Consider the following 16,816-nt stretch of genomic DNA (forward strand, 5'->3'; position numbering starts at 1 on the left):
TGAGACCATTCCCATTCCTGCCTCAACACCCACTTCCTAGGAAAGGGCTATTCCTGCTGCTGCTGTTCAGGCGAGGCTGTTTCTCCGGTCGCGCCTCTTATTATCTCCACCAGTGATCCTTTCGCGTCTCTATCCCTGGTTGTGAAGGATGACTCCTCCTTAGTGATCACCCCTTCCTCCATTCCTATTTCTGCCACACACGGTCCTGTCGCAGACTTGTCCTCTGAAGAGTTTGAGGATGTTCTTAAGGACTCCGATGATGAACTTGCCAAGAAAAAGAGGGTTTCTGAATCTGAAGGAGAAGAAGAAAGTTATGGGCACGGAGTTGAATTCATGGGTACGTATCTCTATGTGTTGCCAAATTTCCTTTCCCCCCTCTTTTTTTTCATCTTTCCTTTATATATATATATATATATATATATAGTGACACTCTTCCTGCTGCCGTTTCCCGTTATTTTGCATGTCCATTCTTTCTTATTGCAGAGACCTCTGAAGAGCTAGAAGTTGCAGCAGACAAAGATATGGCTACACTTCCTCAGCTGCACCTGTAGCACTTGTTTCTGCCGTTCCTACAGTCCCCATTCTTGCAGGCCCTAGTGAGTTCCTCTTTTCCTCTTCTCCTCATCCCCTATTCGTTGTGCATTTCAATTTGCTTGCCTCGCGTATTCTTATTCCACTTCTTACACCTTCTGCCAGGTTCGCTTCCCACTGTTTCCTCTCAGTTTAAGGTGGGTAGCAGTTTTGCCGCAATGTCGGATCCAGCGAGTGAGGCTGCAGCCTTCTTCACCCACTTCGACCAACACGAGGTTAACAACCTTGATCCTACAGATTTCTGGGGTTCCGGTCCTCTCTATGTCGACTTCCATGGCATTAGGATACCTGAGGATTACGCTTCCCACCTCGTGGCGATTTATAGTAGCCGTGGTGACTTTATGCGAGAATTCCGGTACGGTCGTTCTACCAGGGAGCATTTTCTAAAGCTGCTAAGGAGTGTAATGAACGACATCGAGCATAACTTTGTTGACACGATTTCAACTGAGAGGATCCTGCAGTGGAGGGCAGAGATTCAGGAGCTTGTCAGTGTGGGGTTTGTTGTAGAGTTCATCTTGTACCATCTCCGTGAGATTGCTCGTGCCTTTTTTATGAGGAATTTTCAGCCTGCCATTGATGCCATTGACACACGCCTTGAGGTCCTGAAGAAGGAGGTGGCAAACTTAGAGGGTCGTCGTGAGCGCCTCGTTTCTAGCATTGGTGGTTCTAGCCGTTTTGGTGACCAGACTTTTATCTTTAGAATTCACTAATGTGATTCCTTTCCTTTTCTATTTCGTACCTCTTATGTTTCCCTTCTCTCTTTTTTTTAGCACTTATTTGGTGAGTTTGCCACAATTTGGGTTTTGTAACTATAAAATGCTACACTTGGTAACTGCTTTCTTTTCTTGCTACTATTATGACATGGGATGTTTTATAATGCTTCATAACTTTTCGTTGCATATTTCATGAAAGCATGTTACCATTCCTTATTTTCGCGACATAGTCACTTGAAAGATAAGAGAAAACAAGAGAAAACAAAAGGGAATCATAAGACTCTTCAAAAGGAAAAAAAAGGGTGATTTCGTGACCTCTCGTTCTTCTTCCTTCTATGCATAATAACATTTTAGCCACTTCCCATTGATTGGGTCCATCAAGTCCTTGCCATCCGTCTGGGTTAAGCAGTAATACCTAGTGGGATGCGCCTCCCTTATCACAAAGGGTCCTTCCCATTTTGGTGCAAACTTAGATGGTCCTGCCATGCCTCTCCCGACATAATCTGTCACCTTTAACACGATTTTCCCTTCTGCGAATACCCTTTCTTTAGTCATCCTGCCATAAGCTTCTATCATCCTTCGCCTATATCTGCGGTTGTGTTCCTGAGCTTCTTCTCTCTTCTCATCAAGCCCTTCTAATTCCTCATACTTTTCTACTACAAAGACCTTCTTCTCCTTTTCTTTTTCCTTCATTTGCATAACCTGTAGGTAAGGGGTCATTATTTCTGCTAGGCTTATCACTTCTGTTCCGTAGACCAAAGAGAAAGGTGAAAATCCTGTGGCTGACTTCGACGAGTTTATATAGGCCCAAAGGGCATCTGGCAGATGCATTGCCCATCCTCCTGTATACTCTTGACTTATTTTACTGATGATTTTTATGAGAATTTTGTTTGTCGCCTCTGCTTACCCATTTCCTTATGAATAGTAGGGTGATGATTGATGATGTTTGACTTGGTAGAATTCCAGCATCCTCCTCACGTCACTGTTGACAAACGGCGTGCCATTGTCGCTAATGATTCTATGGGGCACCCCGAACCTTACAATTATATTTTCCTTAATGAAGTTTGCCATTGCTTCTCCCATGGCTTTGCGAAGTGGTACTGCCTCTGCTTACTTGGTGAAGTATTTTGTAGCCACCAGGATCCATGTGTATCTATGTGATAGTGGGTTAACTGGCCCCACCAGATCAAGCCCCCAAGTATGGAATGGTCATAGGGTAGCCATACTGTGCAATTTCTGCGGGTGGGTGTGAATCAAGTTGGCCTGTACCTGACAACTGTGACATCTTTTTACAAATTCTGCCTTGTCCCTTTTCATGGTAGGCCAGTAGTATCCCATCTGTAGTTGACATCTGTATAACTTCTTCTTTTCTTGGTGCTCTCCACATTCTTCCCCGTGTACCTCCTTTATCATACTTTTTGCTTCCTCGGGGCCCAAACAGCGTAGTGGGTCTCCATCATACCCTTTTTTGAAGAGTACCCCGTTGTGTAGAAAGTAACGTGTTGCTAGCCTTTTAAGCTTGTATCGCTCACTATGTTTTTGTGGCAGAACACCTTCTGCTAAGTACTGGGTGAATGACTTTCTCCAATCTTCGTTGACGAACTCAGCGTAGCTTTCTTCTTTCTCAGCTGCAAGCTAGCAGGTCTCGCATTGGACTTGGACTTGGTCCGCGTCTTTCCCCATACTCGGCCAATAAAAGCCTGCCTTTTAGAGTTTGCGGTAAAGGCTGATCTCTCCATAGGTCTTGTCGTCTACCTCCTTCAACTTTCTTTGGGCCTTTTCTTGCCCCACACATCTAGATAGGACCCCTCCTGGCATCCTGCGGTATAGTTCTCCTCTTACCAGGGCATAATCTTTTAGTACCTTTAACTCCACAGGCTCACCTCCTTTCATCAAGACCTCCCTTATGAGATTTTGCCAATCCTCTTCACATTGTTCCTCCTAGAACTTTCCCTTTAATATTTCGATAATAGATTCTTTCCTCTTACTGACTTCTATCTTGGCGCTATCCCTTTCGAATACTATTTGTGAGCCTAACACGGCCATCGCATCTGCGAACCGTTTTTCGCTTCTCGGTGTGTGCTCTATTTCAAAGGTTGAAAACTTTTCCGCCATCTTCTGGGCGATTGCCCTGTAAGGGGCCAGACTAGGTTCCTTTAAAGAGAAACTTCTTCTGGTCTGGCAGACCACTAGGTTCGAGTCCTTTATCACTCTCAAGTGTTTGACCCCCATTTCAAGGGCCGTGGCTAACCTAGTTAGATAGGCTTCATATTTTGCCGTGTTATTTGGACAGGAGAATTCCAATTTGAATGATAGTGCTATAGCCTTGTTTTCTTCATGATACAGAACTACTCCCATTCCCCCTAATTAGGTAGTAGAAGACCTATCAAATTTTATCACCCACCATTCTCCGACTTCTTTTGCCGCAGCTACTTCTCCTGGGACTTCATCATCAAATGGGAATTCTTCTTCTCCTGGGAACTGTGCCAACAAATCCGCTATAGCCTGGCTTTTTACTACTTTGGGCGTTCCTGCCTTCAAGTCGTACTGTGACATTGTAGTAACCACTAGGATATTCTGCCGGAGAGAATTGGTTGTTGCAATAAGGCTTTGATGGCGTGAGACTTAGTCATCAGCCACACCTCATAGGCTAGGAAATAATGACGTAACCTCTGCGAGGCATACACTATAGCCAAACATGCCCTTTCTGCCCTTGGGTAGCGAGTTTTTGCGTCTTTTAGAGCTCAGCTGATATAATAAATTGGCTATTCCACACCATCTCCATCCTCCTAAGCGATCAGCGCGCCCACGGCGTATTGGTTGGTAGCTAAGTATAACAACAGTGGCTTCTTGTGGACTGGAGCTTGCACGGTAGGGAGATTTATCATAATTTGATGTAGCCTTTTAAAGGCTGCCTGCTGTACCTCTCCCTATTCAAAGTTTTGCCCATTTTTTAGCAATTTCCCAAAAGTAGAGGTGATGGATGCTAGTCCGGGGATGAATCTTCGGATATATAAGACCTTCCCCAAAAAACTTTTCAACTCCTTTATTGTGGCTGGAGGCTTTATAGTGGCTATGGCTATAGCCTTGGCTGGGTCTACGTCTATTCCTCTGCTGTGGACCAGAAAACCCAAGAATTTCCCTGAAGATACTCCGAATGCGCATTTGAGGGGGTTCATTCTAAGCTTGAAAGTTATGCACCTTTCGAATACCCTCCTTAACACTTGAATGTGTTCTTCCCGCTTCTTTGACTTCATCACTATGTCATCCTCATAGTCTTCTAATTCTCGATGCATCATGTCATGAAATATAGCCGTCATTGTCCTCTAATAAGTTGCACCTGCGTTCTTTAACCCAAATGGCATTACTGTATAGTAAAAGTTGCTAATAAGTGTTCTGAAAGCAGTTTTTCTGCATCCTTTGGTGCCATTCTGATATAATTGTATCCACTAAATCCGTCCATGAAGGAAAACATGGCGCTTCCCGCTGCAGAATCTATTAGTAAGTCCATGTTTGGCAGTGGGAATTCGTCTTTCGGGTAGACCCTGTTGAGATTTCTAAAATCTACGTAGCACCTTATCTGCCCGTTCTTCTTCTTCACTGGCACTATGTTGGATAACCAACGTGGATGTTGAATGGGTTTGATGAATCCTGCAACCAACAGCTTCTATACCTCCTTGACTATTTGTTCTTCTATTTTAGTGTGGAAAATTCTTGCAGGCTGGGCAATTAGCTTGGCCTCTGGGTCCACATTCAACGTATGCACTACTAGCCCAGGATCCAATCCTGGCATTGCATTATAATCCCACACAAAGACGTCTTTGTATTCCTTCAACAGTAGTATGAACTCTGATTTTTCCTTTTCTGACAACTTTGAACTGATTGAGATGGGCTTTGGTTCTTGTGATTGAGATGGGCCTTGGTTCCTGTGAGTCGGATCCCAAGTTGACTTCCTCCATCTTTTCCTCTATCATAACCTGTACATCCTTATCTGCCGTAACCTCCTCGTCTCTTTCTCCATGGTCTCCTTCTTCTGAGCCTTCTTGAACTATGCAACACACAAGGCTTTTGTGCTGCCATTCTTGTCTGGGGCCCGCTTGTGTTTCACTCATGGGCCCCATGTACCTTCATAGTTTATACACGATCCTGCCGTCGGGTCCTCGGACCTTGACGCATTGTGGCGTGTCGCCTAGTTCTGTAGCAAGTATTTCTTTTCTCTTCTTCTTCTGAGAGAGTAATTCTCTTAGATCAGGTTCTGGGTCACCTCGAAAGTCCTCCCACCTAAGGACAAAGATGCCCCTTGGTTTTGATACTGAGCTTTCCCCAGATGGTGCCCACTGGTCATAAAACATGGTTTTTACTAAATGAGCCTCTGCCTGCTCAAATGGTGATGGGTTTGCCGCTATGCGTATCATCCTGCCATTTAACCTCCCTTTCATGCACTGGTGGTAAGTAGATGGTACCAACCGGTGCTTGTGTAGCCATGGCCTCCCTAAGAGCACATGGTATGAAACCTCTATCTTTACCACATGGAACCGAGCTAAAGAGGCTATGGGGCTCACCTTTAACCATAGTTGAATGTGGCCGGCGGTACATTTACCGCTTCCTTCGAACCCAGTTACTTTCATTGGACACCCTTGGATTTTTCTTTGTGAGATTCTTGCCGCCTGCAGGGTGCTTAATGGTACGAAGTTTCCCGAGGCACTAGTATCCACCAAGGGTTTTTTGATGGGGATCTGATTTATAAACGCGGCTAACTAAAGGGGCCTCATGTGGTCAGGCTATCCCACTTCCATATCCTCATTACTGAAGGTGATTTTAGTTGATTCCTATAAGAGAGCTCTATCATCTACAACTTTTGCTGACAAGCATTCTACTCCTGCCCCGGAAGCAATGCTTACCAGGGCCTTTATAGCTGTCTTTTGCTCTTTCGCTGTAAGGCCTAGTTGGTCAAACATATTTTTGAACTTAGAGCTACTCTGTAAGGTGGTGATTGCCATGGCAGGCAGGGCTGGATTTTCCTCCTCGTCTTTCCCTAGGTTCCCATAGATTACCACTGCCGCCACACCTTTCCCTTTGTGGTTTGGGAGTGGGTTGCTCTGAACTTTTTGCTGTGACAGCTCCAAGGTCTCTTTTTTGATCCTGCGGTGCATCAGTCTGTGGAGCGCCCAACATTCTGCGGTAGGATGTTGCACATAATTGTGCAAGTGGCAGAAGCGTGGGTCCCTTCGCTCTTTTTCTGTGGGCCCTCTGGCAACTTGATTGGGCTTAAAAACTCCGTCTGCTATCCACCTGTCCAAGAGCACATCCAGCTCCTTTGGGGTGCATGGTATTGGTGGAGGGGTATCTTACTCCCTCCCATCTGTTTTTCTCTTCCTTTCGCTGGTGGATGCTGCCATGGCCTACGGGGTGTTCCTTTTATCAGAACTCGGCCCCACCGATTGAGTGGTCTTTCTGGCTTTCTGTAACAGTTGCGCAAACTGGGAGGTCTCCAAGTTCTCCAGAACAGCTCTATATTCTCTAATAATATTCATCATACACATCTCCACCAATGTCTGTTTTTCGCAATGGTCATAGCAATCAAGCGCTATGTCTCTGAATCTCTTGATATACTCCATTAAATCTTTTCTGTTTCTTTGCTTGGTAGCTTGCAAAGTAGCAAGCGTCACTGTTTCCTCTCCGTGGAAGTACTTAGTGCAAAATACATCCACCATGTCATCCCAGGTTGGGATTGATCCTGGTTTTAGGCCTATGTACCAAGTGTAGGCACGGTCGCATAGTGATTTGGAAAACTCCCGCAGACATAAGTCCTCGTCTGCCACATAAGAGCCAAGAGTATCGATGAATTTGCTCATGTGCTTGACAACACTACCCTTCCTGTCCTCATATTGCGCAAAAGCGCATGGTTCATACCTTTTAGGGTATGGCTTGCTAAGCACTCTTAAGGGATAAGGAGGTCTCCGTGCGTAGAATCTTTCCTTGGGTGCTCTGGCCATCTCCTGCTTTAAGAGAGTGGCCACCTCGGCCATGGTGATGTAGCGTTGTCCTTCATTCTGCGTGCCACCTCCGACTGGCGTCTCCTCTTTGTCAGCCGCATGCTCTGGGATGTGCTGGCTTTCTTTTTCCTTGGTCTGTCTTTAGCTAACGGATTTCCTCCATCATCTGCTGTTGTGAGTGCTATAGTGCTTGTAACACCTCAACAAAAGCATTGATACTGTCAGTGGGATTCCTTGCCTACGGTTGGGGTTCAGCCCCCAATTCGTTGATGTTTTCTGCCTGGTTGGGTTGATGGGGCGTTGTTGGCCTCGACTCAGCCTGCGAGGGGACAACACTCATGTTACACGTTGTCCTAGATTTTGGCGACATTTGTTTGCGAGGATTTCTGTCCCTGTCTGTTTCGCAACAACCCAGTGGAGTCATCAATTTAAATGTGTGGGCCTTTTTTGCAAATGTTGGGCTGGGCCGCCTGTTGCTACACTAGGCCCGAAGATTTCTGGATCAGGGAGTTGGGACCGGTCTAAGAGCAACCCTACTTGGTCCGGCTTGTGTACAAACGATGCCCTTATTAATCAGGCTTTAATCACATGCTCATGGTTGGCAGAACTGTTACATTAACTACAGTAGACAGATACAATAAAGACAATAATGGAAATTCCTTTACGATTTAAACAAAAGTGAATAATGGGCTTTGATAAGGAATGCCCGTTTTATGAAACAACAACAAAAGGGTAGGTATTGAATGAACAACAATAGCTTATTAAAAATAAATGACAGTCTGCCGTATCAAGTTACGTTGCCAAGTCTAAGTCAAAAAGGGGAATCACCTCTTCAATACTACTAATCTCTCTGATGGAGAAATTAACTGCTTTGAAGGGGCGAGCCTAAATGACTTGTGTTTAATGAGGTTCTTCTCCGTTACTAGAGAACATGAGTTGGAGAGGGAGATGGAGATCAACCCATTCAGTGCATGCATACCACTCTGTTCTCTCTGTTTTTCTTTTACTCTTCTTTTTATTCCTTAGTTCTTTACTTTCTTTCTCTTCGTTTTTACTCTTCTTTCTATTCTCTTTAATTCTTTCTCTCTTTTTCCATGGTTTTTACTCTTATTGTCTTTTTAATTCTAGCGATTATCCTCCCAGAGGTTGTTCTTCTCTCGTTGTGCACAACAAAGGCTCCTTATATAGTGCCAGCCGTGGCGGGCTTTTATCATTTTAGCCCTTAACCATTTTTGTCTAGTACGGGTGTCCTTGCCGACCATTACTGACTGACCAGTCACCCAGCTAACGCCACTAACCTGCGCTGGCCGCGCCACTCCACCTCACCAGATAAATAAGGCTCTTTTGTCTATTTGCTTGCTGTGGCATTCTTACTTGCCACGGTGAAGTATGAAGTACTTGGGCCAGGGAAGCCCAAGGAGTTTGTCAAAGCCCATGGGAAGCATAGAATTGGAAAGGGTCGAGGATGCCCCGAGAGAGTAAACGGGCCAAGGATGCCCAAAGGAAAGTAGGCAGGATAAGGGAGCCCGCAAGTAGTAAAGGGCCCAATGGGTTTATTGGGCCTTCAGAGAAGAAATGAATAGAAAAGCCTGAAGAGGCCCAGCAGCCCTGGGTCATGGGTCAAGCAAACTTCACGGTAGGCATAACAGAATGATGTGGCAGGAAGCAAATAACAAGACTGAGAATAAAGCATGAAAAGCCCACGATCGGGCAAGACCTAGCTCGTAAAGAAGCAGGTCATAAATGAGAAGTTAGGGAAAGCAGCCCATGCCATAAGAAGTCAAAGACAAATGGCAGAATTGGCAGAAGGACCATTAGACCGCGGCAAACACATGAGCAGCTAGCAGAATTTGGACGAGCATGGAGGTAAGGCACGTGGAAGGCCCAGACATCACCAGCCTGTACCCAGCCAATACAGGAAATGGTGGGTCATGGGTCAGAGGTAAGAGGGCATGGTCTGGAGGTGGGGAGGGGGAAAAGCCCATTTTCGTGTTTCCTGCTCAAGCTCTTTTGGAGGCAATGTCCTGCTGGGATGACATACCACCCAAAAGAGGCAAAGCTGAGTTGGAACCACTAGGTGCATGCCATGAGGGACAGAGAGATGGAGAATACTTACACCATGGCAGGTAGGAATTCCATGACAAGCAAACAAACAAAAGAGTCTTCTTTGTCTAGTGAGGTGGAATGGCACGGCCAGCGCAGGTAAGTGGCGCTGGCTACTGACTGGCCAGTCAGTAATAGTCGGTAAGGACACCTGCACTAGACAAAAAATGTTAAGGGCTAAAATGGTAAAAGCCCGCCACGGCTGACACTGTATATGGAGCCTTTGTTGTGCACGATAAGGGGGACGGCAACCTCTGGGGAGTATAATCGTTAGAATTAAAGAGGTAGTAAGAGTAAAAACCAAGGGAAAAGAGAGAAAGAATTAGAGAGAGTAGAAAGGAGAGTAAAAACGAAAAGAAAGGAAAGAAAGAACTAAGGAATAGAGAGAAGCATGAAGAAAACAGATAGAAATGAGTGATAGGCATGCACCGAATGGGTTGATCTCCCTTTCCCTCTCTAACCCATGTTCTCTGGTAACGGTGAAGGATCTCACTGAACACAAGTCATTCAGGCCCGCCCCTTCAAAGCAGTTAATTTCTCCTTTAGAAAGGTTAATCGCATTGAAGAGGTGATTCCCCTTCTTGACTTAGACTTGATAACGCAACTTGATGCGGCAGATTGAGATTTATTTCTTTTAATAAGCTTATTGTTGTTTATTCAATACCTACCCTCTTGTTGTTGTTTCATAAAACGGGCACTCCTTATCAAAGCCCATTATTCACTTTTGTTTGAATCGCAAAGGAATTTTCATTATTGTCTTTATTGTATCTGCTTGCCGTAGCTAATGTAACAGTACTGTCTGCCATGGGCATGTGATCAAAGCCTGATTAACAGGGGCATTGTTTGCGCACAAGCCGGACCAAGGAGAGTTGCTCTTGGACCGGTCCCAACTCCCTGATCTAGAAATCTTTGGGCCTAGTGTAGCAGCAGACGGCCCTGCCCAACAGTTGCAAAAAAGGCCCTTACAACTATCAATTCAACTTAACCCTTGAAAAATTAACCGGAGTGTCGGTTGGAATTGATTAGATCGAAATTTATGGAATCGGTGGGATAAAAGTTAAAACTTGAAAGCAGACCCCTTTAAGTCAGATTTGGTACCTCTATATTTCCCTTTGAAATGGAGAGTGTCCATTTCATGGCCAGGATTGATTTGAAATAAATGAAAGACTTGGATGTGCCACATCATTTAAAAAGATATTGACTAATGTTGGCCAAATCGGCCCAATACTATGATTTTTTAAAAAAGTTAGGCAAAAAACACTGTTTCGGAAGTAATTGGGGATATACCACTTTTTGGTGTACTCGAGTTTACCAAACTCGAGTACTGGATTTTACACTTCCACCGTGGCATGCCAGCATGGAATTTCTATTTTAAAAAATTCACCTAGTACTCGAGTATGTTGAACTCGAGTACTGTATGATCTGGTCCCCAAGTCCACTAAACTCGGGTACCAATCTGGATTGTCCGGCAGCTTGTGGTTGGATAATCCAGATTGATACTCGAGTAGATGAAACTCGAGTACCTTGAAAAGTACCCGAGTTCTTGAAACTCGAGTACTAATCTGGATTTGCCCAAATTTGTTGAGTCATGCCGATTAATACTCGAGTTTCACGGAACTGTCACCATCAACTTGATTTTTTACAGTATTCTCAGTAAGCTCCTGCTCCTTTATATTCTCATTATTTGCACCTGACATTTTCTGCTTTTGGCACCGGTGAGGAATGTAACTATGAACAACCGATTTGATATCTATCACAAATGAAAAAACTAGAATTTAAACTTCTCAACAAGTGCAGGCATTTGAATGCCATGTCCAAACAAAGGGGAGAAATTTCACGACAATTACATTACAAAAGGAATGAGCCCATTCAAACAATAACATAATTACACAACACTCAAAATAAGTAACCACTCTTACACAACATTCAAACAATTCTTTAAGATTGTAAGGTCCTGTGACATTGAGAGTTCCACTCCACATTTGCTCTGCGAATTGCTGGTAGGCCTTTTCGGAAATATGACCAGTGTCAAAGAACAAATATTCACTAGCGTTCTTACATAATTCATACTCTTTAACTGATCTCTTCCCTCCACAACTATTTATTCCTTTGTATGGACCAATTCCACAACATGCAATATTCCCTTCCTTGAAACCTTCACAACATGGTTATAATGCTATCAGTTAATGACATAATATAACTAAAACACAAACTTTAACAATATATAATTAAGTATTCTATACAATGAAAATGGTCATGACATACCATATTTCAAAGGGCTATTTATTCTTTCACTAAGAATAGTGTAGGTATCGGTTATTGAATATTTGAATCCATTGAGCTCATTCTCTAGCTTCTGGAGGACTTCAGAGAGTGCTTTATTGTGCAATATTGCTAGGGCTGTAAGTTCCTGCTTGCATGCACCTGTGTTTCCTGGAATTAGTGCTCTTGCTAATGGTAAACAACCCAATGGCGGCAAGTTTGGAAACCCAAATTTCCTTCCTCCTTTCTTATATATTTCCTAGCAAATCAATATGTAGCTATGAGTGTAAACAATCTATAAGGTAAAGGAGCACGATAAGTAAGATGAACTTGCTTCAATTATTAAATAAACTGTTAATTTTTCTTACTTCGATCACAAATGTTAAATTGATGATCACCATGTCTACGTATTCTTCTGGAGTGTAGGATTGAAAAATGCTAGAATTCCTAGTGAAAGGGACTGCATAATCATTACTCCCCATGTTAATGATGTATACAGCTTTGAACAATAATTTTTTTGCTTCTGCATCTCCGAGTTCTTTGCTCAACAGACTCTCCAAGTTCTTGAAATTATTCAGTTGAGATTTTAGATCTATCACCTGTTGATAAACAAAAAGATATCAAATTATTTCCTTCAAGAAAGCTTATGCCATAAAAACATGAGTAAAATTTAAGTACAATCATAAACACTAGGTTCCTTAATTAAATTCAAATACAAGGTTGTATTGACCAAAAAAGCACAAACAGTAATATATTCTCTAAGAAGAATTAAATTATATACAACTATGTGTATTGAATTTAATTGAAAAACTTAATATAATACTACATCTGCCTTTTACCCAAAACATAATACTCAAATTTTTTATTTTTATTTTTTTAGAAACACATAATTCTCTAGTTAAGAGAATATGATGGAACATATTAGGATTTAGGACTCACAATTGCCAATACCAATAGTATTTGGACAAAAAAGGATTTTTGCAACCATTAGTAGGATAGAGAGTAAAATCAAGATGTCAATCCTATTAATGTACTTATTTAAATTAAGACTCCTACTTAAAATTAAAGATCAAATACCATTTCTTGGTGAGTTTCAGCAAGAGCACCAGCTCCTGCAGATGCGAAGTTTGCCCCATCAGTATATCGATGATAACCAGGATGTAGATATGGTGTAATGAACAGCAAATTTGCAAACTCAGCTGAAATAAATCAAAAATTGTTAATATATATAGCAAAAATTCAGATTCTATAGTAAAGAAGACACACACATAGCAGCATTTTTTACCAATAAAATCTGGAATTATACGGCCATCTGAAAATCTCCCAGTAGAGTACTTGAAAAAGTTCTCCCCATATGGCTCATAATTTGCTTGGTAATCAGTAATGGTGTTGATATAATTATTATTTCTAGCATCAAATACTGAATCTCCAAAGATGAATAAGGCAACATGTTCTTCTGGCAGGCAAAGGTGACCAAGGCCGAGGGTTGAGATAAAAAAGGTTGAAAACAAAGCCAAGAAACACAAGTAGAACCTTAAGCCCATAAAAATTGTGATTTATAGTAAAAACAACACAAACCCAGAAAATATTTCGTGGGGAATTTTACATTGAAGAAAAGATGCATGTACACATCGAGTAGTTAAAAAATGTTTGTACTCTGCACGTTCAAGAATTAGAAGTATGCCACAGTTCAAACTTAGCGTACCTAGTCTGCAAGACCACCACTCGCCGAGGCCTTGTTCCGCTTAGGGCATGTTCTTCGGTTATGCCCCTCTTGGTCACACAACCCGCATTGCACCTTCCTCCCCCCCTCCTTCCATGGTGTGGTTCTAGGCCGTTTCCTGCCCTCGTCCATCTCATTCCTGATTCGTGTTGAGACAGGGCGACCTTTCTCTCGAATCAATTGGGGGTTAGGAAGGACCCTTCGAGTTTCTTTAGGATCTGGCCATGATAATCTATCTTTCAACACAGGGAAAACGGGAGCATAGCTCCGAAACAGTGCGTCCATGCTATAGCATTAGTCAATGTACTGCTCTGCATCATGTCGATACCTAATACAAACTGCAATGACATGTGAACATGGTATCTTATACAATTTCCATTTCTGACATGTGCAAGTTCTTTGCAACAAATTAACTCCATGTGTGTGATCCCCATGTCCAGCAATCCCTGGATTATGTGGCGTATCTACTTGATATGATTGTTGTTGCGCACTCAATCTCATCACCCTGTGATGCTCCGCCTGCTCCTTATTTCTCATGAAGCTATCAAAGGCATATTTACACCATTTTTTTCCTGAATTCAACTGCTCTATGCTCTTGTTGCGACGATCATCGAAATAAGCATTCAGTTTGAACCATGTGTATTTCACCATTGCTGTAATGGGCAGGCTACGAGCACCCTTTAGAACACCATTTAAGCACTCGGAGACGTTTGTAGTCATCGCCCCATAATGGTAACCCTCGTCAAAAGTTAGAGCCCATTTCTCTTTGGGCACATCCTTCAGATATTGGTGCGCATCTCGGTTCACATTCTCAATTAAATCGAAGGTGGCATTGAACTTTCGCTCCTGGGTTGCACTTGCTACCCTCCATACTAGATTCTTTAAAATTTCCTTGTTCCATCTAGTGTTGACGTTATTGCATAGATGACGAAGGTAGTAACGATGTTCTGTCATGAGAGGCTGCAAAAAGTCTCAATTAGTGTCTCTGAAGATAGCTTGTATCCCAGGGTGTCTGTCAGATATGACACACAAGTGTCTCCGGTCAGTAACATACCTTCATATACAAGCCAAGAACGAACCCCAAGTCTCTGTGCTCTCACTCTCGACAACGGCGAAAGCTAGTGGATAAATCTTATTATTAGCATCTGTCGCCATTGTAATCATCAATTTCCCTTTATATTTTCCATAGAGATGGGTTGCATCAATGCTAATCACAGGCCTACAGTTCTTGAACCCAATAATACATGGATGAAACGCCCAAAATACGGACTTGAATGTACAGGTTCCCGGTTCATAATTATCGTCCACGTTTAACTTATACTTTGTACCCGGACTTGCATCCTTAAGTCCTACCAAAAAACGCGGCAACTCTGCATAAGACTCCTTAAAATCCCCGTATATAGCTGCAACGGCCTTTTGTTTGGCATCCCAAACCTTGTATTTGAACCATAATGATTATGTTAGAAATGAATACAAGTCAAATAATTATAGTTGAAGAAAACAAATCAAGACTTGTAAGGCTATAAGATGAAGATAATATTTCTTTCTCTTTATTCCTTTTTTGTTTCAATTCAATTTCATTTTTCATAACATCAGGTATTCATGGGTTTTGGGAATTACAATCATGCTTATACTTCCATGTATTGAAAAAAGAATGCAAGTTAAAGAATACCTTGTAGTGAGATACTTCGTGTTTTAAGTCTGCCAAAGCAACGTGACGTAAGTTCTTTATCTTATACGCGGGGTCTTCTCGTATATAGCGCTCAAGTACGTATGCTAGGAACACCGAATCAATCATTCGTCCATCATGAGCATTCTGAATTTTGTCGCACGTGTGGGGGCCCTTGCATTTTGCGATCTTCCAAACATTGTCTCCCTTGCAACAGATCGCACGGACTGACCATGGACAGGAATCATCCTCACAACTCACCATAAGCCTCTCTGAGTCTGAATGCTCAGTTTTAAACCTAAAATTCTCTCGCAGTGCGTACCAAGTCAATGCATGTCGCACCGCGAATTTAGTCGCGAATACCATTCCTTTCATTGGCTGCTCCCCAGGCGTCCAACTTGATACTTCTGCTTGCATAACCGGTGATGGATCAAACATATTATCCCAAGTGTTTTTGGTGAACCATTCCGGCGTAGGATCGGGACCAGGGCATGTGTCTCTATTCTCTTCTACAACCACATCCTCGATATGATCAACATCATCATGTTCACCCATGGTTTCTAGAAGCTCCTCAAACTCATCCCTAGTAACATCAATATGGGTTGCATCGTCACCAAGTCCGTGATCATCTTCGGGTTCAGATGTGCCCCCATGCAACTCATCATGAGATAAATGCTCTTTTGCATGCACTTCCTGGGGCCCTTGCTCCTCCTCAATGTGTGAAGCATGGGGAAATGTTTGCCACGGTTCAGTACCATACTCATCTCTTGTGTTTTCTGCACACCCTTGATAAGATTGTAATGGTACTCGTCAAGCTACCCTTTCTCTGGATCCAAGTTTCCAACATCATTTCCCTGATCATCTTTTAGAACACAAACTACCTAAAACAGCTTAACAATTTATAAACTACACGATTTATTCAATCTAACCAGATTTTGTTGCCTAATGATTCCTCTCACTCTTACAAAGAGAGGTCCAAGGTTCAAATTGTCAAAGGGAAGGGTTTTCCAATGGCGAAAGGAAGCCTACCAGATGTGTTTATTTGGCTATTGTGTACATGTTGGGTGTAGTGTACTTATATATACACCTGGTGCAACTTTTGGTTAATATAACACCCCCAAAATCTTTTAATTGCCTAAATATTTTCTCAAACACAGAGTTGGATTATATGTATCGTACTCATCAAATATTACAATGATTGGAGATTAAAAGCCAACAATATTTCATTTCTTGTTAAACTTTCACAACAATTTTCATTGTTTCCTCTGCATTTTACACAACAATGAACAACATTTTAGATCCAACACAATTATAAAAAATAACACAATTAATAATCAAAATTACCACAATTACTTAAAAACTCATGGAAAGAACAAAAAAAATTACCAAAATTGCTAACCTTTGAGTGCGAAATCGCCGGCGATGGAATGGGTTAGGGGTTTGTACAGCGGCGCCGGCGATGAAACGGGTTTGGGAGTCTGAGGTTGCAGGCGATGAAAGGGGTTTGGGGTTTGTACGGCGGCGCCGGTGATGAAACGGGTTTGGGAGTCCGACTTTGCCGGCGATGAAATGGGTTTGGGGTTTGGAGAGTGAGAGTGTACAAGTGAGTGAGAAATGAGAGATGAGAGATTACCGGTTTTAGTGAGGAATACTCGAGTATCATATACTCGAGTACTTTGAACAATACCCGAGTACAATAAACTCGAGTACTAATCTGGATTCCCATCACGTGTTCCCGGACAATCCAGATTCGTACAAA

The 16,816-nt window shown here is 42.7% G+C and overlaps 4 protein-coding genes across 4 annotated transcripts; 1 reads left to right on the forward strand and 3 right to left on the reverse strand.

Annotated features, from left to right (window-relative positions):
- The first annotated feature begins 749 nt into the window (after nt 1-749).
- On the forward strand, nt 750-1,301 carry LOC142639530 (uncharacterized). The gene has a single exon (XM_075813692.1). The coding sequence runs from the start codon at nt 750-752 to the stop codon at nt 1,299-1,301; it is 552 nt and encodes a 183-aa protein (XP_075669807.1).
- A 336-nt stretch (nt 1,302-1,637) lies between these two features.
- LOC142639531 (uncharacterized) lies at nt 1,638-2,135 on the reverse strand. Its single transcript, XM_075813693.1, has one exon. The coding sequence runs from the start codon at nt 2,133-2,135 to the stop codon at nt 1,638-1,640; it is 498 nt and encodes a 165-aa protein (XP_075669808.1).
- An 8,863-nt stretch (nt 2,136-10,998) lies between these two features.
- On the reverse strand, nt 10,999-13,209 carry LOC142639532 (GDSL esterase/lipase 1-like). Its single transcript, XM_075813694.1, has 6 exons — nt 12,951-13,209; nt 12,743-12,864; nt 12,034-12,264; nt 11,669-11,924; nt 11,328-11,558; nt 10,999-11,153 (listed from the first exon to the last, which is right to left on the reverse strand). Exons 1-6 carry the CDS (start codon nt 13,207-13,209, stop codon nt 10,999-11,001), a joined length of 1,254 nt encoding a protein of 417 aa, XP_075669809.1.
- Nucleotides 13,210-13,682: 473 nt separating this feature from the next.
- Nucleotides 13,683-15,919, reverse strand: LOC142639533 (uncharacterized). Its single transcript, XM_075813695.1, has 4 exons — nt 15,877-15,919; nt 15,061-15,833; nt 14,468-14,822; nt 13,683-14,335 (listed from the first exon to the last, which is right to left on the reverse strand). The coding sequence occupies exons 1-4, from the start codon at nt 15,917-15,919 to the stop codon at nt 13,683-13,685; spliced, it is 1,824 nt and encodes a 607-aa protein (XP_075669810.1).
- Between the last annotated feature and the right edge of the window lie 897 nt (nt 15,920-16,816).

The sequence above is a fragment of the Castanea sativa genome, chromosome 6 (assembly GCF_040712315.1).
Source record: "Castanea sativa cultivar Marrone di Chiusa Pesio chromosome 6, ASM4071231v1".
NCBI lineage: Eukaryota > Viridiplantae > Streptophyta > Magnoliopsida > Fagales > Fagaceae > Castanea > Castanea sativa.

Bases quoted from the DNA above. Each gene is read 5' to 3' on its own strand.
- LOC142639531 (XM_075813693.1), bottom strand. From the start codon at position 2,135: ATGCATCTGCCAGATGCCCTTTGGGCCTATATAAACTCGTCGAAGTCA.
- LOC142639532 (XM_075813694.1), bottom strand. From the start codon at position 13,209: ATGGGCTTAAGGTTCTACTTGTGTTTCTTGGCTTTGTTTTCAACCTTT. The intron at 12,865-12,950 runs GTAAAAAATGCT...GATTTATTTCAG, and splicing joins TATAATTCCAGATTTTATTG to CTGAGTTTGCAAATTTGCTG. The intron at 11,559-11,668 runs GTATGTCATGAC...CATGTTGTGAAG, and splicing joins AAATAGCCCTTTGAAATATG to GTTTCAAGGAAGGGAATATT.
- LOC142639530 (XM_075813692.1), top strand. From the start codon at position 750: ATGTCGGATCCAGCGAGTGAGGCTGCAGCCTTCTTCACCCACTTCGAC.
- LOC142639533 (XM_075813695.1), bottom strand. From the start codon at position 15,919: ATGATCAGGGAAATGATGTTGGAAACTTGGATCCAGAGAAAGG. The intron at 14,823-15,060 runs GTATTCTTTAAC...TTCAAATACAAG, and splicing joins ACGAAGTATCTCACTACAAG to GTTTGGGATGCCAAACAAAA. The intron at 14,336-14,467 runs GTTCGTTCTTGG...CTCTCATGACAG, and splicing joins TGAGAGCACAGAGACTTGGG to AACATCGTTACTACCTTCGT.